Here is a 27,352-nt window from a genome sequence, read left to right on the forward strand (position 1 = left end):
TCAGCTGCAAGAGTAATTTTATTTTTGATCGAAGTGACAATTAATATACGGATTCATCATAGAATAGTTTAGAAGTTCATCTGGAGGATACATACTCACTTGGGGGAACAAATGACCCCTAGAATTAGCTAACTTAATCTCATACAATCAATTTAATACTGCTTGTATCCCAACAACAGTCACCCTGAAGTTTCGGGGTGGTTAAGCTGTACACGCTCTAGTCCTGGTCTTTTGGCTACTTGAGACAAATTTTGCAGTGACGGAGGTACTCTGGCAGGCCCAGACTTTTAAAGCAGTAGGACAACTGTTCTTTCAGCCGTTTGTATTCTGTACCTCAGGCTGTTGATGAACATTCATGCACAGAATACAGATGCAGTGTTGCTTCGTCAAAAATAAAAATCCCGTAATTCTGATTGAAGCAAATCAGCTCTTCAACAATGAGGGAAATTCAAACCGTATTTCAAGATTAAACAATTGAGCCACAGTATTCCAACTCAATGATACACAAACAGAAAGAATCGCATAAATACTTAAAAATTCTTGCTTCAGAATATTACTAAAAGTGATTATTTAAACAATTTTAATTATTAGCTATGGATTTGTGCAGAAAAAGGAGCTGCAATTATATGAACTGCATTCATAATGACCGCAACAAGCCCGATTTGAATCCTGCAGTTAAACTGTAGTTGTTTATGCCAGAGGAAAGCAATGTCTTGGCTGTTCCAAATTCTGCTAGTCTGTCATTCAGGTCACCTACTTGTTTAAGATTAGAATTTATTTTCAGTGCGGTTTAAGCTCTGAAGGAAACCCCTTGCTTTACAGGAATTATGCACCATCCTTTGAGAAAATTAGATATAGTAGATTCAATATCCCTTGGCCAAAATAACCTACCAGTTTTGTGTGCTGCTGGCCCCTGAACTACAGCGCCTTCACGCATTTAGGCAGCAACCAGGACAAGTGCTGGATCTTGGGTTATGCTAACCTGATTCTGCAGGTGCCTTGGCAGTACCAGCGTCTTGCAGCTTAACGCGAAGTGTTAAATACTGAGTCAGTCTGAGTCCTGCTACCATCTTCAATAAAACCAAGGTTCTGTCTCTTTCTAGGCATCGTGTTTCTGTTCCTTGTCACGGTGGTTACTCTGCAGCTGCTTTACAACTTACTATAATGTGTTCAAATAAAACAAGGTTTAGGCATATTTGTTCCGTGCAGGAAGCTCAGGGAAGTCTTCAGGTAGCAGAGCGTGAACGCGGCAGATGGGGCAGGTACTTGAATGTTGCTTAAGCCATGTTCTAATGCACTGCAAGAACAGGAAGATGACGTTGAGGAAACAGTCTGGTATACAGAATTCAGCTTAAGTATGTAAATAATTGTCACTAATAGCAATTTTTCCAACATGTCCTCTGTTACTAGGATTTGCAGTTAGAAAACTGTTCTCCAATTTTGATGCTGTGCTGATCCATTTACATTTGCACCTGTTCTGCAATAACAAATCAGCAGTAAACAAATAAGGTAAGGGGAAAAGGTCATGGACAGAAGTACCAAGTTATTCTAACATAATTCTGACTTTCTCGCTACATTAAGTTATGCATGCAACTGGTATCAGGTGGCAAACGCAGGGTTTAGAGTGAATTATCATTTTAGTTAAATGTAAGACACAGTAAGACCGCGTATATAGCGAGTCTCGGTGTACAAAGTACGTAAAAGAGAATTGTGCACTGTTCTTGAAGCACTGAAGCGTAAGGGGGAGGAGGGTTACTTTTAGAAAGTGGAACAATGGCATAACTGACCAGAGTTTATAAACGTTTGCATCTAAGTGCTAAGAACAAAAGTCCTTACTTCTCTGTGAAAATGATGCCCGCATTCTAGTTCACACGAGTCTCTGCTTAGCTCATCGTGACATATTGTGCAAGGATCATCGCTGGAGGCCTACACGTAAAATGGTAAGTTACTTAAGAACTAGTCAACAATTAATCGGCAAAGTCTAATAAGCTAATAACGTGACTAATTTTAACCAAGTATATTTAAGCTTTTGTACTCAAAATGAACAAGTCAATTATTTTTTTCAGCAATACTTCGATTATTTCATGTCTTAAGAGAGGTACAGGGCAATCACTTCACAGTCATTGCAACAGCAGAGAACTTACTGTATAGTCTAGTTTTTTCCATTTAGATTTAGATGTTGCTCCAACATTTCCCCAGGGCTGGAGATTTGGCTGAGATGGATTTTTACTCGAGGCATTTTTATGCACAGGTCTCGCCTTGGGTGGGCTGGGCACATTTTCTCCTGCAGGTACTTCCCGACTCCGATCTCCAGTCTGCGCTGGTGAAGCGGAGGATACTGACGTCACAGGTCTCCCTGTTGAAGTTGGTGCCTAGACAGGTATTGGAAGAGAATTTTGAGCAAGTTCGTACTTCAGAGCTTGATAGCAGAGGAAAGTTTGCCGTCTTTTCTGGACTGTGCTGCACTGTTTCCTCTGGCAGAGACACACAGTAGAAAAGGCAGCAGCTACATACAGCACAGTACCTTATTTTGCTGGTCCAGAATGAGTTCTGTCACTCTGCTTAGAATTTCATCTAAGCTCAAACCTGACAATGTATTTCCATTTCTTCTTTGTACATCTTTTATAAAGCTAATAAAGTCTGAACTGAAAAATAAAAAAAGACACGATTACTGACTGGCAATACCATGGTCATCATCAGCATTAGAGAACACTGTAGCTTCCATGTTTGATTCACAGCAGTAGAGCCTTTAAAAGATACAAACATCTCAAATGAACTGTAACAAGCACCTGCTCCCAATACCTCTGAATAAACTCGGATCTAGCTACCTTAACTGTAAAAAAACCCCAAATGATAAAATACCACTACTGCTACTGCTTCTATTTGCAGGTGGTTCTAATTGGAAAAAAACACCAAAACACATAAGCCAACACAGTGGGTCTGTTCCCTTAAGGAATGGCTCTGAATGGGAGGGGAACATCTAATACTACTCTTCTCATGAAACAGAAGCCATCTACTAAGAAATCAAGTCTTGTATTTTATCATTGGATGTTCAGAACTTCTGTTACCGGGCATAACATTACACACATTAAAAAAACCCGTACCTGCTATAGTTTGGGAATATACTCTGTAGATGTGCAATAATGTTTTCAAATGCTTTGGGAAGCATTTTGTTGTTTGGGAGTCCAGAAGGCCTTTGTTGTATAGATGAGTCACCTCCATGGTTCTGGTTTGGCTGGACATTCTGAGTATTATTTCCAGAAATCCCTGACGGGCAAGTTCCCGAAACTTTCTCAGAATATGATCCTTCCAAAGGTTTGGAGTGCATTTTCACTGACCCACCACTTGCAGAACAAGACTTAGAATTTGCGTATGCTGGCTTAACTCCAGCCTGTGTATTAAACGAAGCATGTGTTGGACCTGGATCTTCAGCACTTGAAAACGCAGGCAGTAAATTAGGATGTGCAGGTGCAGAGGAATACATGACAATGGCTGGATCGCTGACGGGAGGTCTGCCTTGTTTTGCCTAGGAAATAAACAGATTTCACAGGAAAAGAGAGTGATTAAAAGAAATTGAGCAGAACTCGCAAGCATTTGCAGCATGAACTATGACACATTTGGTCGTGCTAAGGAACTGGAAGGTCGTATCCATTTATCTTAATTTGCTTTACTTAGGTAAAAATATTGCACAAAAGTGCTCTTTAATATGTACTACGTATTTAATCCTGTTTGAAACAGGATTAAATAGGAGAGCACATATGCAAAGTGTTCCTTTAACTTTAGGGCCTTTAACTTCATAGAATCATAGAATGTGTTGGGTTGGAAGGGACCTTTAAAGGCCATCTAGTCCAACCCCCCTGCAGTGAGCAGGGACATCTTCAACTAGATCAGGTTGCTCAGAGCATCATCCAGCCTGGCCCTGAATGTCTCCAGGGCTGGGGCCTCCACCACCTCTCTGGGCAACCTGTTCAGTGTCTCAGCAGCTGAGATGGACAGCTGTAAGTCGTACAAAAGCATAGCTTAAAGTTGGTGCCAGCAACAGAACTGCTTTAAATAACTGCCATCAATTTGAAAATACAAAATTCACTGCTTTTAATAGATTATATAATCTATATATAATCCAGTGTAATTTTTTTTTAAACAGAAACACATGTCAGCTATAATCATCAAACTTCTTTTTGCACTAACGACTCTTTTCCATAAATGGAAAGAACTCCTTAAAATAAGTTTAGTTGTTTGACCCTGTGACAGCTATTTATTTCAGTACTTGACTGCTCTAGGAAGGCTGCTTTCTAACACACAGACCTAAAATTCTACATTGCTTCATACACACATTTAATCTTTTTTATTTGGGTTCACGATTTGCCTATTAAAGTCCTCTCAAAGCTGAAAGAATTACAGATCTCTCTTCTAAAAGGTCACTCCTGTATTACTGCAGTAAAAATAGATACCAAATGCAGAACAAGAGGCTCAAAAGTCACTCTTTCCCAACCTGTAAACTGATGGTAACCTAAGGATGGTAACGAAGTTATCTACATATTCTTAAGAGTTACGTGACAGTAAGTAGAAAGAAGATACCTAGAAATAAGTGGAGAATAAAAGGTATGCCGGAGAGCGTAAGTGTAACTATTGCTTGTATAAATCCAGAAAAACTGTAGTAACAATCATAAATATATGCTATTAGAACAGAGGCTTGAACCTACATTATACCAAAAACAAACAAAAAGAAAAAATGTGACTTTCTGGAGAGAATATGTATATAAAAAGTTGTGTGTCATCTTCAGTGAATTCAGAAATTTCATCTGTGTGCGCTACGAGTGCGTTTTACTTATTGTGTCAGTTACCTCCCCTATTTTGAGAGATGACTGAACCCTTTTTTCCTCACTACAAACTGCCCCAGGCCCAGTTTCTGAGTGCTGTTTGTCTCCAGGACTGGGCATCAGCTCTGTGCCCCGGTTTCAATTTCACCGCCAGTGAAGAGTGGCACGCAGGCTGGTGGCACCCCTGCTGCGGGCAGCTTGGCTGCAAGGATTTTATCATTGCCACGTGTCTCCCCACCACCATGCGGATGAACAGGGTGTTCATGGAGCACTGAACTTCCACTGACTTCATCCTTGCACCAGGAACAGTTGCAGGGTTCAGAACTAACGGACATGATTTGAGCAAAGCATCTGTGGACCAGTTGGCCACTGAGAAAATGGCTTTAAATAGTATTTATCTGGGATGCAGTCATTATAAATTAATTTCCATAAACGGCTATACTCCATCTAGTTCGTAAGAGATACAACTGGAAGTTGATTTTGGTATTCGTAATCAGTTACACGTGTTGGTGTAACCGAGCCTTGTCCCTATGGATTTTGGTGCTATAGGAAAGTCACAGTATACAAAAACGTTAGTCCCAATTCAGACAGAACATGAAGCATTTTCAAGTTAAACAGCTTAAGCCTCTCAAAGGACTTGAGAATGTGCTTCTCGCTGGAGTTCATCACGCTAATCTGCAGTCACCTTTTCCTTTTGAGCATCACCTGGACGTATGGAGAGCCTGATGATTTTGTATTCAAGGCTATATATTCAAGTTGTTTATGTGCATGTCCTACAACAGATAGCCATACCAATGCCAACTTAAAGAACTTCTTAACAAACTGCTATCAAATGTAAGATACGTACTAAGACGCTGGGAGGAGAAGGAAGATCCACAGTTTCTGTTTTAGTGAGGCAGTTCCGTACACCGTTTTTCACGCTTTGAATTTTTTCTTCATACTCAGCCTGCGGAAGGAAAACAAATTATCCTCCACATCAGCATTAACTGAAACTCACTCCTTATTAAAAATGGCAGCAACACAACTACCTTTTGCAAAACACCAAAGATACCAGGCCTTTCAAATGGCAAGGTAAGGCTGCGATTTGTTACAGTAACATAAATCTGTATTTAAGTACTTGCGTTGACGCTTGAAAGGGTTTGGGAAACCCTTTCTAGTTCTTAACACTCAGCCTAGACATTTTACATCTAAACTTTTCAGAGAGTTTTCTGTTGTTTTTAAAGAAGTTGTGTGGATTTTGAAAGCCAAAAAATACAAGAGAACAAGGGGCTAGACTTGTTAATGTGGGATCCAATTTTGAAGCAAGTGTATAAAGGACAGATCTTCGCCTTTATAAAATTGAAGGTATTAATTGTAACTTAACTATACTTAAGTAATCTAGACTTAAAACTGTACATTTCTTTTGTTATTAAAAAAAATGCAGTTCAGTATTTGGAAGACAAGCTACTCGTGTTTTAAAAAAGGAATGCAAAATTATTTAACATATTTCTTCTGCTTTAATTTCCAAAAGTTACACTTAAAGCTTGTTAAGAGAAATTGAGGCTTACCTCTACTTTTTCCAGTTGTTTCTTTACATTTGAAATAAATATTTCCCAAGAATCAACCTGTGGTTTCAACTTAGGTGCTGCTGAAGCTGAGCTGCTGAAGTATTTAAGATTTTCAGTTAAACTCCAACAATCCCATTATTTTTGCTTAACACCAATGGCTTTAAGTACAGCAATTCCTTTCACTACCAACTAAATCACGGTTACAGACTTTAAGCAATCTTAAGTTAAAATCAGTTAAATTACTGGCACTTTGATCCCATCCAATCTTAGAAGCAGACTTCTCAAATGTAAATCAGTATTTTACAGCAACATAAAGACAGGGAAAGGGAACATGCTGTAAGTTTTTAAAAAGGTAACACCAAGGGTTAAATTATTTCCTTCTAAGGAAGAAAACAATGTTGTTGCATGCCCAGCAGTTTTGTTTGCCCTCTTTTTGTATTTACATAGAAATAGAAAAGCCCTTTTTTTAGTGATACTGTGCAGGAATAACTGGAATGTTCCCAGCAGTCTGATCTTCCCTGGTGTCCTGGGAAGACAAGAAGCTCGCTCCTGCTTAACTACCACACGCCTTGGTAATTTAAGACTAAGAAGAAATTCAGCTTCAGGAAAGCCGCATCGAACTATTATGCTTCTACCCGCCTTTCAGGCTAGCATCCCTTTGTGAGCAAAACTGACTTGTCTAGTTAAACGATCGTGATTAACATTCGGTAGTTACTTGTTTATAGCAATGAGTAGCAGTGAAATTTGTGGTGCAAACTCTCCATACCCGCTCAATGACTTCAGCATCTTGAGATTTGCTTCTGCATTGGCAGACATGCCATTTAGCTTGCATACTTCAGTCTCCTTCCAGTTTGTGAGTACTGATATCTGTAACAAAACATAACTGTGTAAAAAAACAAAGAGGGCAGTAAAAGCACTGCAGTAGCACAAGGAATAAAACCTCAAAATAGATTTTATTAAGTATCTGAAACAATAGTTTGATGATATAGAGTACAGCACACACACAGTTCCTACAGTGAGGAATTTCAAGTGGAATTAACAGTCCTGGCAGGCCTTTGGGACGATAAAAAGGCTACATTCACTTCAACTGACAGCAGAAGGGTTCCATTAGTGTTCCATTTGCAACTCTCTCTCTCTATATATATATACACACACACAAACACACACACACACACTTTTAAAGTGATTAAGGCAGTTATTTAAATACTGATGTTATTTAAAGACTAATGTGGACCAACAATCTAATCTTTTTATAAAAATCGTACTGCAGACAAGACAGCCTTCAAGCCCTTCTTAAGAAGGATGAATTGTTCATGACATTCAAAGCATTTCCAGTATAAAACATACTGTTTTAGAAAATATCTTGGTATTTATCAGTACTCTCCTCCTTTCAGCGCAACACGTAAGTTGGTTGTTGCATTCTGGTTCTACCTGGTAAAGTAGCAGCAATATATTCACTAACTATAACTTTTAACAAGGAATTTTTTTATGTTCCTATGGTTAATTCTTACTAATGGATAACAAGGATAAGTATGAAACTGAACTACTAGTTTAATTTTGCTTGGGGCAATACTATATGCCCCACATTCTGGGTACTTTTAATACTGGTCAATAATAATAATAATAATATGCCTTGATGATCTGCAAAGTTTTGTAGGACAACGTCATGAACACCACTTGTCAATATTCGATTAGCACTTTTGATATATGCTTATTAAAAGTTTTAAATGCTATTGAAATAGTACATTGTTAGATAAGATATCACTAGTTATCTTCCCCACCTACTATCCGCACAAATGATCCAAGCTCTAGCAAAAGTGTTTTAAGATTTTTTTTTTTTGTACCTCTGCTTTAACAGCTCTTTTCACACACTCTTGGCAGTCATCTTGACTCCTTTTTATACGCTCTTCCAATTTTACTTTCTCATTTGCAAGTTTATTACTGTGAAATAAAAAGAAATGAAATACTTGAGTAACATTTACAACAGAGTAGTATTTAAAATTTATGGCATTTTAGAGGGTTTCTACAGCTATTACTTCTCTCTTCTTCGGAACCACTCATCTCCATCGATACTGCCTGCAGGCACAGTATCACGCTCACGCAACCACACTGCTGGCTCCAGGGGCACAACCTTGGGATTTCTTAACTACATTTCACCGTGCAACCTAAAAAGCTTATAGGAGTTTGACTACTGCAGTTGTGCAAATATTCTGGTTCTGAGCCTGATCACATACATGAAGAATGTATGTATAAATGAAACCTTGACTTTATACTATGTGCAAATGAGTAACTTCCAGAAAATGTTTAGATAACCTTATATACATTTAGGATCATAAAGTCTGTGAAGATCCAAAGCTACATACAACAGTTCAGTATGTCTGTACCACACTCAACTTCTGATGTGCGTTCTAGAACACAGTATCATATAACCAAGGGAAATGTAGGAGAGTATTTTGAAAACCCAGACTTTTATTTTTCTAAATATCTAAAATAAAATAATACTTACTTATGATAAAAATAAACTAAGAATAAGAGATATAAGTTGAAGTGCTTATTTTTTCTAAACCTTCACCCAGAGTGAAGCAGACAACTCCAGTAAAAGAAGTGAGTAGAAAATATTGCTGAAAAGTAAAAGTTTTACCTGGTCTCGAGATATGTATTTAAATATACATTATACTGCTTTTCCTTCTCATCGATGGTCTTCAAATACCTAGAGTAATCAAATGTTTATTAAGCTTGTTCTGATAAACATTCACAAGCAAATAGGTGACATGTTCCTCTATAACCATAGTGCCAATTACGCAGCTGTGACAATCTGTGTGTTTTATACGCTGTTTAATACTATAAGTGCATTTAAATATATTCCCAGTGAAGCAGTAACTAATATAAAAGCAGGCCAATGATTTTTCAGGGGACATTTGGCCTAAACTATTCAGACTAAAGATAATGCAACAGGATTAAAGGACAGAAGTCTTCCCAGGTCTGTAAACTGAGAAAGAACATTAAAAATACAGCGGGAATTGTGTAATCTGATTTAAAAAGTTGTTGCTAAGTCAGTCAGTTTCATCAGTTCTCTAGAAGCCATTTTAAATGTTTATCTGTAACTTGCAAAAAAATAAAAACACGAAAGCAGACACATACATACTTCAGCCTATTACTGTGATATAATATACAGCTGGTTACACAGCCAATGATTAGGTTACTTAAAAATTTCTAAACTGTTTAGAATGTTTCGGGAAAAGCTACTGATAATGCTTCATTGAATGACATGCGATTTATTTTTCAGTACGTCAGTGACACAATCTCATGGATGCTTGCTGACTATGGTAGAAGTTGACTGAAGCTGATTCCTGCTCTTCCGTAGCCAGGAGAGCTCATTGCCAGGGCAACAGCTGGGTTTGCTGCACACAGGTAGACTCATGGTAAGATTCATACATTGATATTATTGATTTAAGTTCCACGGAAAGCCCTGCAGACTTCTGTTTTGGGGTAAAGGATGGGTAAAAAAAACCCCACCATAGATACGTGCAGTTATGTGGTTCTTGCTGTTTTACTTGAATCTGAGAAATGAGCGACAGGACTAGAAAAGAAGGAAACGTGTGTCCTCCGATGACCCTCAGATAGGCTACGTGGCAGAACAGGCAAAAAGCGTGGAAGAAAAATAGACGCAGACCAGAGTTTGGTTGGGTTGATTTTGTAAAATAGAAGAAGGAAGAATGAAAATGGAAATGAAAATTTAAAGCTAATCATAATACAGTAGAGGGAGCACGCTGAGGAAGCAATGATAAGTCATGAAGGAGAAAAGTGAAAACGCACTGCAGATCTAAAGGATTCTGGACAACGTGGGAAGATCTTAAGTAGTGAAGGAGTAGTATTTGTTAATTAGGTTAAATAGCGTTTCATGTAGATCCTATTAACAGCATCTCTAATCCAAGAATTGCATTTAACTCATTTCAGAATGATATAATCAGGGCAACAAGTTTGTGTTTTCACTCTGCATCTATCTTGGAAACAATAGATACTGAAACTTAGCACAGTCTATCAGAAATAACCGTACTTATAGATACTGAAACTTATCACAGTCTATCAGAAATAACCGTACTTACAAAAAAAAAAAATCAAGCAAAGGGAAAGTAATGTACATCTGTATATAAATTAGTACCTATCATTGGTATCTGTATGCTTTTTAGCTGTGTTCCTTAGTGCTTTTAAGTTCTCTTGATTTTCTTTTTTCTCTTGTTGCCATTTTTTCACTTTTATTTCTAAGTCTTGATGAAGCCAGTCCAGTTCGTTCTTTGATACCTACATGCAGAAAATAAGAAAGCGTTATTTCTGAAAATACTATTTTATTCAAATGCAAGTTAGAGCAGATTGCTGACAATTATGATCAAAAGCTGAGCCAGTGAAAATTACAGTAACAGAGTTTTACTAGTCCTTAATTAATTGTTAGTTCAGGTGTTTAGTGTGAGCAACATCATACACATAAATGCTTTCCCACAATGACCTGCACACCTCATTTACATGGCTTCAGAATACTTGTAACCCTGTTTTGCAGTCAGCTAAAAGAAGAAACCCAGTTCCACAGCATCACGTACAAATACGTACTGAAATCCAACTCAAAATCCAGCTCAAAATTAGTACTAATAATGTTGTATCAGTAACTTCCCAGTACTAACAACTGGGAAGTTACAATTCATAACAGAGCAAGACAGCAGTGAGTCTTATGGCTGCCATAACTGCTTAAAAAAAATGAGGTAGCATCAAAATGCATCATTGGGAAATATTAAAAACATTTTCTAAAAAGTGCCTCCAATGCCCATTGAAAAGTCCATCCACCCTGCATGCAGCCATGCTTTCAGCTCAAAACTTCTCAAGCTCACATTTTTACCAAATATTGATACAGAAAAAACAGATGCGAGACTCCACCATTGCTTATATGAAAGTTTGCCAGGCTACTCACAGCCAACGGTAAAGCTAGAACTCAGGAGCTCCCAAGCTGCAGAACATGAGTTTGCTCCAAGATGTCATTGAAAGGAAAAAAATACATTAAACTGAGATTGAATGGGGAGAGATGACTTTGGTTTCACCTGAATTATTTTGTTTTTAAATGGAAAAATTCCTTTCACGTAGACAAATGAGTAGCCTGTATCATTTACCGCTTTACCTACAAAATTAATCCAGTCTAAGTGATAACAGGCTGATAGTATTTGGGGACTACTCCTCTTGCTCCCACACATTTTCAAAGAACTAAAGCCTGTTAGCAAACCCAACAAATCAAGAAGGAAAGAGTCTGCAGTGTAGTGCTTTTTTATCCTCGTATTGAACCGAAACCAATACCTATCCACTAGATGGAAGCAACCAATATCCTATGTGTTTAAGTGTGTTCGAAGGAAGATGACACACAAAGATTGTGACGTTTGCCGAGTCAGACTTCACAGCCATGAGGACTATCAGTCAAGTTTCAAAAATACTGTTTAGCAATTACAACTAATCTTGTGAACCACTGCAGTCTGTCCCACTGTCACATGGATAAAAATATTACCTCTGTCTCTTCGACACTTTTTTTTAGAAGCTCTTTTAAAGCACTGATTTCCTCCGAGCTTCGGCTTTGTAACTGTTCGTATTTTTCCTGTGCTTCTTTAAGTTGTTCTTTTAGCACCTGATGCTCTTTTTCCATACGTAGAATATCTCCCTGAAAATAAACATTATAAAAAACAAGCTAGTATCTGTTACCACAGGGCAGCAAACATTCATGAGTGATGTCTAAAAGGAACAGTTGCTGTCAGGTAAGATTCAAAGTCTTCAGTGTGGCTGGGGCAGGTATTTTTTGTTTGTTGGTTTGAGGGGGGTTAAGAGAAAGTTGTGTAACAGCATCAATCCAGCTCAGGAATGGAAGATGATTAGTTCAAAGGCCACGTTGTCTCACTTTTATCTCCTTGTACAGACACAAGACTACCATTAACCTCAGTCTGAGTTGAATATATGCCCAAATGGAGTATTTAAATGAAACGTCAAGATTTTTGGAAATACTAGATTTCCCTAAAACATACTCCAACATCTGAATAGCTACAGAACAAAGCTCCAAAACCCCCTTTTGTGGGCCTATGTGAAGTTTCCAAGAACATCACAGAATACGGCCCATCGTGAAGAGGTGGGAGAACCCCAGGAAACAACCAAAAAAACCAAACCACAAGCCACACACATCCCACAAACCAACCAAAATAAAAAATATCTGTTAAGACATGTCACTTTCAGAGCACTTTTATCTTTTAATTACTAAATTTTTGGGTATTCCTTTCACCTTCTTCATGAGAAATATAAACAATGTGCAGATAACTTACTTGTTGCATTTCAAATGGATGAAAAGGCAAGGTATTAGTTTCCCTATCAGCTACTTCGTGATTTACCTAGAATACAAAGAATCATTAGTTGATTAAAAAGTCTTCCAGTTTATACATGCAACTAGTAGGTCAGCTCTGGTTTGGAGCTTTTGTACCTAACCTACAAGTTTACAAATCCAACTACTTTATGAAGTAGCTCCCTCTACAATGTAAAAAGAAATTATGTAATTATTTCTGAAGTGGACTTCAATCTATAATGAAAGAATTTTTTTTGTCGTGATCTTTCCCTAGTTTAATTGACCATGAAGCATTTATATTCGGAACAGTTCTCAGAGCCTTTAAACACAGCTGTGTTCTAAATGTCTGAAAACTTAAGACGTGCAAAACCAGTGCCTGACAGCTTGCTGATGAGCTGTGTTTTATGGCTCCTCCTAAATTCAAGATCTACTGCATAAGTGCCTCTACTTAGAAGGGACTACACTCAAGGATCTTTAGAGTCCCTGCTTGTTTTCCTCTAATACCACCCACCAAGGACTTACTGAAAGAACTGAAGTTTAAAAACTAATCACTCAACATATTAAAGATCCAATTTATGATGTTGCCTCTCTAATAGGCTATTAACGTTATCTAACTGTGATTTTTTTAAGTGCCTTGCTCTACCACACTTTTGCAAAGAGAAACCTATCTGTTGCCTAGTGCTGTTTTGGTCTCTGCTAACCAGAATTCACCAAACTGAAAAAACTGTAGTGTCTTCTGTTATCTTTGTGATGCCTGTGTTCAAGAACCAAACAGAAATCCCATTTTAAAAGCCCAGTCAGCCATGTGACAAAATTCATCTGCCAAGACTGATTGGAAACTAACTTTCAGCCACTGCTCAGGAAAGATTTAAAGCGAAGAAAAGTTTTGTACAAAAAACAAGTTTGAAAAAAAACATGTTAACATTTTCCTAATTTATAAATCAATATTAAAAGGCGACTATTTATCTCACAGCTATAAACACCTATTCTTCCCTTAATGACAAGGGCCAAATGAAGATGAGGTACTCCTCCCCAGCAGTCCCTCTAGCATGTTGGATAATCTCCTATAAACAAACGTGTAAAACCGCCATATCTCTGCCATAACTCTGAAAAGCTGGCATCTTAATCCAAAATGTGGTTTTCACGAGTGATGTATGCTGATCTAACTCTGGGGGTACCATTAAAGAGCAAATGCTCCAGTCCCTCTTCTGTTCAGCTGCATGCTCTGCTTCTTTCAGGGTGCTCAGCAATGCTTTCTCTGCCTGTGGGGCAGAACTTTAAGGTTTTGTTTTTACTTCAGGAGGGAAAAATAAAACACGAGGGAGTTTGCCCCTGACCTCACCCTACAGCTGGGCTGCCACTAGAAGATCGCGAAGGAAGCATCAGCCACCAATTGTTACAATGTACAAACTGTCTAAATCCTCAAATATTGTGAAAGTTTAAACAAATCACTGAACTAATTACCAAAACAAAAGTGATGACATGGAAGGACTTTCATTAACCTCTAAAGCAAAGTTTAAACTGATGTGCACCAGTTCCCTCCTTTGATCCTGGGTCAGAAGATCCACAAAAATTTCAGGCAGAACAAAATTCAGTGACCATCTCTCTAAAGAATTACAAATGAAAACCAGGAGTAGTTGTAGAAAGTGTCAGCAACTTAAACTGCAAGTTCTAAGGAAGTTCCCAGTCTGATAAACACCTCGGTATCTTCCAACTTGTGGCCTTTTTCTGGGAGATAAATACTAGAGAATGCTAAATACTACTTTTAAGATCCCTTACATTTGGGTGACTGGAAGTATTACTTGAATATTTGCTCTTGAAACTCTATACAACATTTGACCCTTTGAGAAGTCATAAAGAAATCATTCAAAAAGGAGCTGCACTTTCTAGTGCTCACTGTCATTTATCACCTAAAAGCTCTCAAATAACTGTTCCATTTTAATTTCTTACCTGAACAGCTATCATCCTTGTGTGAGGATTGTTTTTCATTAGAGGTATACCTCTGCTTTCTTTTTCCGCCTTAATAACCTGTATACCACATTCTGCTTCATTTGTATTATTTGCAACAGCAAAATTGTCTTGACAAAACGTGTTATCCAGGTTCTCCAGTTGGCACTGACAGTCTTCATACGTTTCTATTTCAGTTGGTATAAAACTGCCGAAGACATATTTTCTGTCTGAAATTGCCGATTCGTCATTATCTTGGTGAGCTACATGATCAGCATAAATATAACTAGGTTGCTCGGCAACATTTGACACAAGAGGCATTTGAGAAGGCACTGGCAATATTCTTCCGTATTGATAACCCCAGGAAGTCTGAGGCAAAAATATACCAGGATTTTGAGAATCAAAGCACTTTAGTAAAATGTCTGAAAACGATGACTCGTTTTCTATGGTATCAATATTCTGACTATGCAAAGAATGCATAGATTCACATGAAGTAGGAAAAGACCAGGGCAAGTATTGTGGAGGCTCATAACGTGCTACTGTTAAGTCAGTAGATGTTGATATATGCGGTTGCTTAGGATAAGACAGTGGTTTGAATTCCTTAGCAGCTGGATTTAACTGTAGTTTGCTCAGGGAAGAATTTTCTTGCCCATCACAAACTATATCATTTTCTTCTTCATTATCTCCAGTCTCATTTCTGTTTGTATTTTCTTTAAAAAGAACTGCATGCTTTCTTAAACCAATAAGATTATCCACCATAATGAAACGATGGGAGTTCAGAAGAAAAGATTTCAGACCACCTTCATCTTCTACAATCTTTTGAGCTTCTTCAGGGAAATGTTCATATTCCCCAACGAGTAATTTATTATTTATTTCCATAGGGCCGTGTTCTTCCAAGATTTGAGAGAAGTATCTTAAAAAAAAAAAAAGCTGACATTATTAATCAAATTTTTTTTCATCTAACTCTAAAATTGTATTCCACACATTGTATTTTCACAGTAACGCTTAAAAGCAAAGAACCTCTATGACTACTGAAGAACAATAATTTGGAAGATGGTGTTATAGCCAAGCGTAAAAGTTTTCTGCAATACTCTTGCTTGTCCACATCTTATTATAAACATGCAACTATTCCAAAGCATTAGTACCCACCTTTATGTACCATACATATACCACACCACCAGGACTCAAATACTGGACTTAATATAGTATGTTATAAAAATTATGAAGTAATACGAAACCCATTAAATTGCTAAGCACAGAAATGTATACATACTCATATAAGCTCTCACAGGTTTGATCTGGGATATTATCCAAAAGTCTTTGATAACTGTTACTATTTGAAACATCATAGAGAGCTTCAAATTCCTCTATTTGCCCCCGAAGATATTCTGGGATTCCAAATGGTTCATAAAAATTTGTAAAATCTCTGTAGTATTAAAAAAAAAAAAAGGAGGGGGGGGGAAGAGAGAGAAGAAATAAATAAACCGTGCATATGAACAATAATTCTTATCTCCAAAAAGAACTGTATTTTCCGCATATACTGAAAACAGTATACTGTATAGTAACTACATAGCGCTAAAAATATATCCGAATAGCAAACTTTTTTCTAACAAGCAGAATAAACACTATCCCCAAATCCCCAAAATACTTAACTGCTAAACTTATTAACTGGCCTGCCAGTAGCTAATACGAATAAGGCCTAGCTCTTGCTTTCACATCTATACGCGAGAGCAAAACCGGCCTCAGAATACAAGAGTCTGACTCCTGATACACAAATTCTGAGTAATGCAGTACAGATTACCTCAATTCAACATCACAACTTGCTTGATAAGGTGTGGGTGGCAAAGTTCAGTTGTGACTGATGATGTACAAATTTATCAATTAATTTCTTGCTGCATTAAAATGGAACACGAAGCAAGTAAGATCTTACTTGAAAGAACAGCTCTTGGCCTAAAAGAGGTATTGGGCTGCAGCCTGGCAACCATTTGTTTACTTCCTACGTCATTAAGATCTTTAAAATTCTAATACGCTTGCACCTGCCCTAGAAGCAGAGAAGTAATGGCTCTATACAAACTCATATCAAAACCACTTAGATGTTAACTCAGACTTGGCGTTTCCAAGACTGTCTTCTCCGATACCTGCAAAGCACTTTGGAGTCTGGGCAATAAAAGTAAAGATGCATGAGGGTACTTACGAAGTATTTTCTTCTATAAATATCTTTTCTTCTTCTCGTGGTGCTGTACTAACTCCACTGGATAATACTAAAATAGACTAATTAAAAAAAGATTATTTTTTTTTATCTCACAGAAGTATATGCAAAATGATCCACTGTAAAGACTATGCCTAACTTACTTACACTGAAACTTGTTGTGTACCTGTATCACGTTCAGATGCCACATTATGAACTGCAAAACTTTTAAGTACAATTATCAGTACTAAACCATAGCAAAACAAGTTCTTAATTTAAAATTATTAGTTTCTTCTTCAGAACTTATTTTGGAAAAAGAAATTGGGATATTCAACCCCAATTCCCTCTTTTTTTACCAGTTTCATCAAAATCCTAGATATGCTTGATTTTTCACTGAGTTTGGATTAAAAAAAAACCAAACAACTGTACAGCTTCACTTTGTTAAGGTTTTTTTTATAAGTTCTTTACACTGGGCTGCGCATCAACTGCCTTTCTAGGAGTCTCTTCCTTTACATTTGAGAGTCTTCAAGCTTTAATAATTTTACTACAAGCCAGTCTGAGTTATCCCTAGTTCCACATGATTTTAATATGAGACTTTTTATTCTAATGTTCACCATTACAAATGTTTTAGTTGTCTTTTAATTTGTATTATTTAAGAACTTTAGAAATACATGAAGAAAAACCTGGCTGATAAGAACAGGAAAAATCTTAAGTGCACTCCTGAAATTCTAGGAAAATTATAAAAAGGTGGGGGCATGGAGGAAACAAAGATTTTATCTGAAGCTTTCAATAAAGCAAAATCCTAGAAAAGCAGGACAGAAGACAGTATAAGTTTCACGTGGGATATTATTCCTAGCAAAATCTATAAAATACTGAACATTTTTCTGAGCAATAAATGGAACGCTTGCATCTTCAGTCACTGATATGCCCATAAAAACTATCAGAAAAGACAGTTAAGGACAAAATTTCAGATCTATTTCATGAGGTGTAAGGACACATTTTTCTCTCAAAATGACTGGTAAAGTGTCCTTCTCCAAATTTGCTATTTGTCAGTGCAAAACGAAATGGAGCATAAATTACGTAATGCAGCCAGTGTACCGTATTCACTTTTTCCCATATGGCAAATTAAGATCGAAAGAGTCATTTAGAACCAAGATAGTGGACAGACTGAAGGTATTGGTGTCCAGTCAGAGCCAAAGTTATTCTTAAGTAATATTTTTTTTTTTCAGGTTTAGAAATATCTTTTATACTGACAAATCCATATTTCAAAAAACCAAAACTGTATTGCGTCTTAACAACATTATCGTACTTCAGGAAAAACTACCTCAAGAATGAGTCTCCACAAGGTATTTAGCAAAACAGCCTCTACACATCTGAACGCCGGCAACTCTAAACCAAAACCAAACCCCACACCTATCTGTAGTAAGCAGCTGAAAAGTTACTGACCTTTGAGTCTTTTGAGTTCTTCTTCCTGTTTTTGTTTTTAACCTTGATACCATTAGTCTGAAATAGAAAAAATAAAGTTACTGGTTGTTTTCATTAGAATGAAGTTATCACGTATTTCCAAAACCAGTATGTAAATTTTAAGAAGTTTCATATTAAAATCCTCATTCTGCTTTGATGAGCAAGATTTACAAGGTTGAGCATGCAATCTTCCCCCTCTCCACTCCAGCCCCAGCTGGAAAACACAAAAAGAAACAGAGCTCTGAAAGACTTGATCCACTTTGTTCCTTTTCATCATTTTCCTCTTAAACGCACAGAATGCTGATTTTTAAAAACAGAATATTCTATCATTTTAGTATTTCAGATGCTTACTCTTTACCTTACAGCTGAAATTGCCTATTTAAGCAGCTGCGACAGTGCAGTTTTGTGTGGGGAACAAGAAGCTAACAGGATTGTCAAATGTTCTGTCACTTCAATTTTTTAAGACAGGCAGTGATGAAGTAACTAATATGCATCTTCACTTTTCAATAGGACTGCGATTATAGATTAATATAACTCTACCAACAGTAACTTACTACCAGTTTATTTTAGGATACAAGTAACGTTGAAATAGAAGTAGTTTTATTATAATGGATTTCATTTCTTTCTTGGATTTCAAATTCACGAAATGAAAAAGCAAAGGATTTCACATCTTATTAAGTTACATACTAATTAATTAACTAACTCTAAAGATTTATTTTGTATCAAAAGTAAATCTTGGTTTTGTATAGATAAATTTATCTGCAGGCTAGAATAGTTTTAAATGAGAATGCCTCAAACACATAATTAACTGAAATACATATTTCTGCCAATTATAATGGGTTTTACTTAAGATACCAACCAAAAAGTGATTCAGAATAACATACAGTTTAAGACTTATGGGTTGAATCTGAAAAGCATCTATAAATTGTAATGAACAAATGCAAAATATGTCTAACTCACTTCAAATTTACTTCGCTTATTAGCGGGACAAACGTCAAATTCCTAGCCTTACTTTAATGACATCTGAAGGTAAAGCTGTGTTACGCACCTTCCAATTTGCTGCTTTGCACTGTAAAATGCACAGTACAATTAGTGTCCAAAATTATGCAGATTCCAGTTAAGCACACTCAGGGAAGAATCACACTTCAAGTTCAGTTGTCATGGTAAATATTCAGATATAGCAGTTAGTAAGAGTCTCTGCTTGTAAATCGTGCACTTTTTTTTTTTTTTTTAAATTCCTCAGTGATTCTTTTAGAGCGACTTTTTTTAAAGTTAATACCAAACTCCTGTTATCAAGTAATACGTAAATGCTATTCCCGTGCACCTTATTTGCCTTGTTTTCCCTGTCCAAAGGAGGTGATACAGCACATCTGTGTACCCTCATCCACTGTCACTACAGCTTCCTCATCTGCATTCTTGAAATGCTCATAATCTAAAAGGTATCTTGTTGGTTTGTGGTTTAACTAAAGAAAACCCTAAACAAGTATTTTACTGACAGACGTTTAGGAAAAATGGTACGCAGTCTTCAAATGCCTCAAGAAAAGTGGGGGACGATAAAACAAGAGAGTAGATCTCTAATCAGGTTTGCAGGATAATGATATAAAATAAACCAAGAGATGTATGTCTATTCACTTTTGCACGTTTTTAAAACACCACATTCATACTTGTTTCTGAGCTTATACTAAATAGACATTAAGTTCACTTACTGATATATTTTCATTTCCTTGCTTCTTTAATATAATGGTAGGGTCATCTATTGAAAGGATAACAAAGTCAAATTCATAAACAGAAACAGTAATATTTTACATAACTTATAATTGTGAGTTATGAAATTATAGCAATAATTATTATAATCCTTTATCAAATACCACCAAAGCACCTCAAAGACTGTAGCTGCAGAATCTTTATGCTTAAATTGAAAGATAATACTTATTTTGGTTGGACACTGTATATGCTTAAAGGTAAACTCACACACTTGTTGTGGCACAGGAAACAAAAGAGCAGAATGTAACCTAAAAAAAAAGGTGGCTTGCCTTTTGAGGCCATATTGCCTTTTAAACATGGAACACAGAAGATCCCATATAATGAGGCGGTTAGTAATTTGCTGAGGTTTCAGACATTTACAGACCCCATCAAATGCGGTGTGAAAACAGGCAAAATAAAATGCTTGTGAGAATGATGACCATTGCATACTTACCCATTTTATCAAAGAATTCATCTAAAGCTTGATGAAGAAATGGAAAATTTTCTCTATTGTCTTCTAACAGCCATATAAAACAACGGGTTTTCTCTATGGGTGGTTTTAAGAAATAATCATGAATTTCTTTGTCTTCAGAACTAGTTGTCACATAGTCAAATTTACTACCATATTTCTCATTCCAGAGTGTGGTTAAAATAGAAAGGTCAAGCTCTTTTAAAAGTTGTCCATATTGAAGGAGAAAGTTCTTTGTAGCGGTCAGACCTAGAAGAGACGAAAATCAACATTTCATTCTGGCTTCACAGTTGTAGGGCTTATGGTGTGATATTTCTCTTCAAAGAGCAACAGTTTGTTCTAGAAATTAAACATATAGTAGCTCAAACAGATTTTGTAAACACTTCTGTATCTTGAAAATGCAAACAAAAATGATAAACGGAGTTTAAATAAGTTTTACTTAGTCAACAACAAATTATTATTTGCATAATAAATCTATATAAATTCCTTAAAGGACATTGATGCAACAGAATAGAATTAAGAACTCAAATCTCATGCAACGTTCTGGCATATTATGTCCGTTTTGCCTGGAAAAACTAACTTCTACATTCATCCAATTAAAAATTCAATAGGTAATTACACAGCAAGGCAACACTACCAAAGTTAAATTACTTCACAGTTATACAGTCAGCTAAATTTTTTATGACACAAACCCCACCATGATTTACTTTTCAGAAACAGATTAATTATACAAAGATTATCATTTAAGCCTATTCTGGAATTTAAAGACATTAAAAAAATAAATCTGTTCAATTTCCTCTGTCCTACACGGACAAAGCCCTGCCCACATTAGAATGCTTTACTTGCAGAAACAAGAGAGGTTATTCCTGTGTTACCAACGGTCATACTTTCTTCTCTAGAAATCCTAGCTAAAAATCAAGTAAATGGGAAAGGGGAAAGCTTCACTTAACCATTTAAAGTTAAGCAAGCAAGACTGGAAAACAGGGAGGTTATCTTTTAATCTGCAAGCTGAACAATTATGACAGGGCAAGGTCTTCTGCTATTCCATAAACATATAGCCTACCCAAGTTGTTAAGATGTTTCAGCCACTTGTGTAACTTGGGATCCACTTCTTCCAGCTCACTCAGGACATGGATAAAACCCCTTGTTTTTACTCTGTTTTTTTCATTAATTAAGTAACTGATGAGCTGCTCCATCACTTCATGCGACATGCTACTAGCTTTGGAATATGACGCGTAATCCTCTTCACTGATTACAAACCATGAAAGTAATTCCTTTAATAGTTTGGAAGCATCACGAACAGCTGTTTTTATTTGCTCAGCATTTCGTCTGATATGCTGCAGGACTCGATCACCAGCATATAAATCCTGAACATAACCTACAGTGGGATTTTTAAAAAAAAAAACAAACAAAACAATTTCATGTCTGTTTACCACAATTAAAAACATCAATTTTAAAATACAGAGAGTGAACACCACCACTTAGTCCAAATTATTTGTTTTACTGCAACACTGAACATTACAGAATACATAGCTTCCCGTATAAACTAGCCTTAGAATTACAAATTTAAGACAACATTGTTTAAAATTTGGTTTACAGAAAATACAGTGGAAGTTCACACCTCAAATACAGAATGCTGCAGACCAACATAACCGGAACGCAAAAGCTGAAACATTATCTGCCTACATACTTACAGGTGGAAGTATTTTATTTTCACCAATCCTCTGAAATATACTTTTCAAGTTACTGCAGTTTCTGCAGTTAGAATAACATTCTTCCTTTATCTGAGATGCAGTTTGTTGTTTGTTTGTTTGTTTGTTTGTTTTTTTTCCTGTAGCAGTGTCCTAACTTGTTGGGTATAAAGCTTTTCCTGAAACCACTGTTAAATAGACTAATTTGGAATTTGAGCCTTTACCCTCTTCAGGCTCCTTCTTCATGAACCAGCGAAGCAAGGATAAAGCTTTTCTACAAGGAACTTAACCATACACTAACATCTTATAGTTATTTACAAATGATAAACAGAACTGAAATGAAAGTAATCTTAAGTGAAAATGCAAGTCTTTAAGAGAGGGATTATGTTCAATATTAGTATGCTCCTATAATTTGACTTAGGCCATTCAGAATGCTAATTAATGCTACCTCACGATAACTCAGAACAACAGTCTATACTTCCACATACCACTATGATCACTACATTGAGATGGTTTGTTTCCCTTCTCGTTTTCTTCTGTTTTCTTTTTAGCAGAATTCTGTGCCTCTTCTCGTGCATGTTTTCTTCGTAATTTTTTTTCTTGTTTCATTTTTAACTTCCTAAGACTGAAAAAAGCAAGTAAGCGGTGAGCCTAACATTAGTTTAGATAAATTGCCAAAGGACTTAGGCACATCTCAGTTATTTTTCATGTCTTACAACAGCTATAAGCTCCATTCTACTAAAAAAATATTATGCTGAAAAGTACAAATATAATAAAGCTAGTTTTAATTTACAAGTTAAGAAACCACAAAATTTCATAAAAGTTTCATAAAGATCAAGTATGTAAATGTAAGAATACCCTCAAGATGCAATAATTTTTACTCCCACTAAAGACGTCTGAATTAGGATTAATTTGAATACTATTAGGTTTGTTTTCTTAATTTTTAACTCAGCATTTTGAACCAAATATTAACATTTGATTTCCTCAACTTTTAAAAATCAATTTTGTTTACCCTCTCAGCATGATTCCTCATTATTTATAACCTCACTTGACCAAAAAGTGTAAACTCAGTTACATCAAAGCTATGTGCATCAACAGCTGAAGTAGCATCATTACATACAGTTTTTATTTACACTTTCTAAATATTCACACAAAGCTGGTTAGATAGTAGATTCTGTGGAACAGTGGTGTTGAACTTAGGCCACACATCGATACTTCTCCCATCCAGCTAAAAATCTTCCTGAATTTCTTCCCTTTAGCAAGGGTAAGGAATAGAATGATGCCTGCAATCTCAGACTGAAAATAGTGGTGGTATTTTAATCTACACACGCGCACTGAAATTTGAGTGCGATTAAAACACTCAATCCATTAAGAAGAATTACAGACACACGTTCTTTTAGTATTCCAATTAAGTATCTTAACACAAATGAACAATATGAATGGAGAGCAAAAGTAAAGAAACAGTCCTCACATTCTGCACGCAGCCTCCAAATCACACTTTCCACAAACAGCATGTTACTTCCCTGCCTACATATTTCACAATGCCATTAGGTTTCAGGTATAAAGACTTAAAGATGACTGCAGCAGTTTATATTCAAAAACTATTGATTTAAATTGCTGATAAGTCAGTAGTGCAATGGACAATTTATCTCTCAATACAGAAGTGCGGAAAATCAGATTTGCATCAACTCATACCCTGTATATTTGAAAAGTGTTTCCTGTGGTCAAACGGAAAATGTTGTTTTTAAAGAACTGTATGACCACTAGAGAGCTATCAATAATTTATTCAGCAATATCAATTAATGCCCTCCTGTGCTCATGTTATACATCTGCAGCTCTGTATCTTCTTTTACAACTTAATTAAATGCTTTTATAATTGGATCATAATGTATTTTACCAGACTTTTTAGTTTATCAGAGGCAAAGGGCGAGAATAGCTTTCCACAGTATTTGTGTAAATTTTAGCAATTCTTAAAAAGGCATGAAAACCAATCTTAGAGAAAGCTGCTTTGTTCTCAAACTTATTCAACTTAGTTTTAAACAGTAGAGAGCTTACCTTGAACATTTCTGTTTAATACTGGGTCTTGGTGGTTCCTTGGGCTTTGTGATTTTTTGCTCAAACTACCAAAATAAGTGACATCGTATTAATTAAATTTTGGTTACAATGCAACATTGCTGTACTCAAAACCCAGGAACATTTGAAGCTTTGGAAAGCAGTAAAAATAATCCTATGAAAGAGATAATGCAGCCCACATAAGCCTCATGAAGGTCTACCTAAACTTATCTTCTACTGCTACAACTTGGTATTTAGCAATAGTTCTTTAACTGCAGAAAAGACAGGTTGAAAGATAACACTAAGTCAGGAAAAACTGGAGGCTGTTTTGCTTTACCAGTGGGCAGGAAGCAAACTTTACAATCATTTTTTTGGTTCTCACAGACCAATACTGCTCTGGGAAAAAGTATCCACCTTGCTGTGTCTCTGTAGAGGCTAAAGGCACTCTTCCAATACAGTTAATTTCATTCAGCAAGATTAGCTCTGAGTTAAACTAACGAAGTTGCTTTCACGTTGCACAAACAAAACAGGAAACAAAATTCCAGTTCCCATCCATGACAATTCTAACCAATACCATAAGGTAATGCCTACTACACCAGAAGAACAGTTAAGAAGAGAACAGGTAATCAACATTCCTAAATAACGCTCAGATTCTGTAGTTAAGATAGCATATTACCTATCAGTTTGCAGTTACATTCTCATCTTCACTTTATCTCCTTTACCAGAGTAAATATTTAAAAGATTATTTTCATATTTTATATGAACATTTACTTACTTCACATTTTACCAGCCCCGAAGAACTGAAAATAACTATTTTTGAAATAAGGCCTTTACAATCAGGAGTGAAACACAGTTCTTGAAGAAAATCCTGTAGGAGAAAATGATGCATGCAACAAAGACATTTAAATTCATACAAAAATATTTGTTTTTATACAGATTACAGTTTCTAAATTTGAAGTGACCAAGGTAATTAAAGCTAGCACAGTCCTAAGCTCTTACTGGATGAGGAAAGTAAGTGCTGACTTGGCAAGGACTGCAAATCAAAAGGATCCTAGATCTGTGGCACACACCTGTTATTCCCAAAGCAAAGACCCTCCTCCTCCAAGTTCACATTCAAGAGTCAATTTTAAGAATATTCTTTTAGGAGTTCATATGCTTCCTGGATTTACCTTCATTTTATACTGGCTGCTGATACTGTATTTTGTAAAATTCCTTTAGACATACACTGTTCCTTCAACAGCAAGATCGTAGAAGGAATAAAACTTCCATATGGGAGGACATAAATGATGCAGCAGGAGAAACAGGCCAGGCATATTATGCCTTTACACTGGTAGGTCTGTCTTCTGTTGACAACAGCAACCTTTACCCACACTTGAATGTCAGATAATTTAGCAAGAGGCTCCTCTTTCCTGTCTCTCCTCCTGACACTCTCACGTGGGTGGAACATCAGGCTGTAGCACTGCACTTATCACAAAGCAAAGGAATGCTATAATCTTGACTAAAAAAAGAAAAAATAAAATGCTTATAGTCTGACACAGCTCTTACCTTATCATTTTTATCACTGAAGTTTGTTGTTTTCAACTTTTTCCAACAGCTGATATGAAACTCCACTCGACATTGCTGACAGCAAGTAATACGTATAAAACCCTAACATTGAGAAATAGTATGAATTTAACATCTTTAAAGAAAAACAACATAAAACAGCGCACAACTTAACAGTAAGTAGGGTAAGATGGCGTGTTACAGATAGCTATTTAATATGAAGGGGGGCAAAAAACATGTGAATGTGAAGCTTTATTTCCCAAACCCTTTTAAACTAAAAATTTACCTTAAAGTCTGGGTCTGTAAAAAATATTTGGATTTTGGAGTGGCCATGGCATTGTTGATATCGACAAATTGCATCTGGTTCTGGAGGGAACTTGCATTCCTCAATACAATTCTTTAAAATCAACTGACAAACACAAAATGATAAGATGAATAGCACAGAAACCAGGAAAATACTCAATATCTAATTATAAACTTCTAGGGAACTCTGCAGTGAAACACACATCACTTTTGAACAGCAAACAATTAATATCAAAACAACAACTCTCTTCTAGTGAAAGCTATGGAAGATTGTCCTTTTATGGCAAAATATTCAAAAGCTCATTGGAACTGCTATCAGCTAAGTACTCATGGCTTCCCTGCATACAGGTTTATCTTGGACTGATGTTTACATGCTGACCAATTCCAAACACATGACAAACTACTAAGTTTTCCATTGCCAAAATGATGGGGCCAGATTACTCAGATAATGTGATGAAAATGGAGCATCTGCTCATTTCCGCCATTTCGCAGCATTTCAGGAGTGCCTCACCTGGGATCTGGGTTACACCAAGTACATTCCCACGGGCAGCTCAGACCTGGCCCTACACTGGAGCTAGTGACATCTCCCAGAATAACATCTGAGGTACAGACATTACAATGGCTTTATGTAAAGTCAGTTCAAGTCCCACAGGGTCAGCACTGGGCCCAGATTAAGAAAACATTAGGAGAAAAAACAAAACAAAACAAAACAAAACAAAACAACAAAAAACCAAAGAAGACTACCAGTTACAGCCTTTCAGATACTTGCATTATGCTCTCTACAAGTCCCACAGCTGTGATGTATTACTGTGGCCGCACCACTGTGGTGTCACCTGGGGTCTATACGAAATCTGTAGGACAGGTTTTTTTTAGGCAACAACCGTGCTGCTGCTTCTACCAGAAACTAAACAGGTCAGTATAAATAGCAAAGTTCATAGATTGAATAACCTAGCATGTTCTACTGTGTCAGACTGCCTCTGTCCAGAGAAGCTCTTGTGTCTTGCCTCTCGTGGCATGGTTTATCCTGAAACTCTTCACAAATAACAGTGACTCAAATTATAGTTTAAAAACAATAAGAATAATATTATTTAAAAAACAAAACAAAACAAAAAACAAACCAACAAACTGTTCAGTGTGACAAAGCCATTTGTAGTGCTAGAAGCACCAGTTAGATTTTTCAAGTCAAACAGGGAATTCTACCATGCAAGTCTTACTGCATCAACCAAGA

The 27,352-nt window shown here is 36.5% G+C and overlaps 1 protein-coding gene across 3 annotated transcripts in view; it reads right to left on the minus strand.

Annotated features, from left to right (window-relative positions):
* The window catches only part of TTC3 (tetratricopeptide repeat domain 3), a 66,035-nt gene continuing 38,683 nt past the window's right edge, over positions 1–27,352 (minus strand). For 2 of the 3 annotated variants that reach the window (XM_063345613.1, XM_063345604.1), the window contains exons 22-46: positions 26,108–26,230; positions 25,825–25,926; positions 25,055–25,147; positions 24,283–24,347; positions 22,716–22,852; positions 21,600–21,914; positions 20,522–20,785; positions 20,031–20,077; positions 18,307–18,363; positions 16,867–16,943; positions 15,946–16,098; positions 14,676–15,585; positions 12,709–12,774; positions 11,910–12,059; positions 10,530–10,669; positions 9,009–9,077; positions 8,212–8,308; positions 7,134–7,234; positions 6,368–6,461; positions 5,668–5,766; positions 3,105–3,526; positions 2,525–2,645; positions 2,145–2,372; positions 1,837–1,926; positions 1–1,297 (exon numbers count right to left, since the gene is read on the minus strand). In XM_063345613.1, the coding sequence (XP_063201683.1) occupies positions 1,187–1,297; positions 1,837–1,926; positions 2,145–2,372; positions 2,525–2,645; positions 3,105–3,526; positions 5,668–5,766; positions 6,368–6,461; positions 7,134–7,234; positions 8,212–8,308; positions 9,009–9,077; positions 10,530–10,669; positions 11,910–12,059; positions 12,709–12,774; positions 14,676–15,585; positions 15,946–16,098; positions 16,867–16,943; positions 18,307–18,363; positions 20,031–20,077; positions 20,522–20,785; positions 21,600–21,914; positions 22,716–22,852; positions 24,283–24,347; positions 25,055–25,147; positions 25,825–25,926; positions 26,108–26,230 (4,131 nt within the window). In that variant the 3' untranslated portion in view covers positions 1–1,186. The remainder of the gene's footprint in view (positions 1,298–1,836; positions 1,927–2,144; positions 2,373–2,524; positions 2,646–3,104; positions 3,527–5,667; positions 5,767–6,367; positions 6,462–7,133; positions 7,235–8,211; positions 8,309–9,008; positions 9,078–10,529; positions 10,670–11,909; positions 12,060–12,708; positions 12,775–14,675; positions 15,586–15,945; positions 16,099–16,866; positions 16,944–18,306; positions 18,364–20,030; positions 20,078–20,521; positions 20,786–21,599; positions 21,915–22,715; positions 22,853–24,282; positions 24,348–25,054; positions 25,148–25,824; positions 25,927–26,107; positions 26,231–27,352) is intronic. The other variant, XM_063345620.1, reaches the window with a different exon arrangement.

Source organism: Chroicocephalus ridibundus, chromosome 1 (genome assembly GCF_963924245.1).
Source record: "Chroicocephalus ridibundus chromosome 1, bChrRid1.1, whole genome shotgun sequence".
Lineage (NCBI taxonomy): Eukaryota > Metazoa > Chordata > Aves > Charadriiformes > Laridae > Chroicocephalus > Chroicocephalus ridibundus.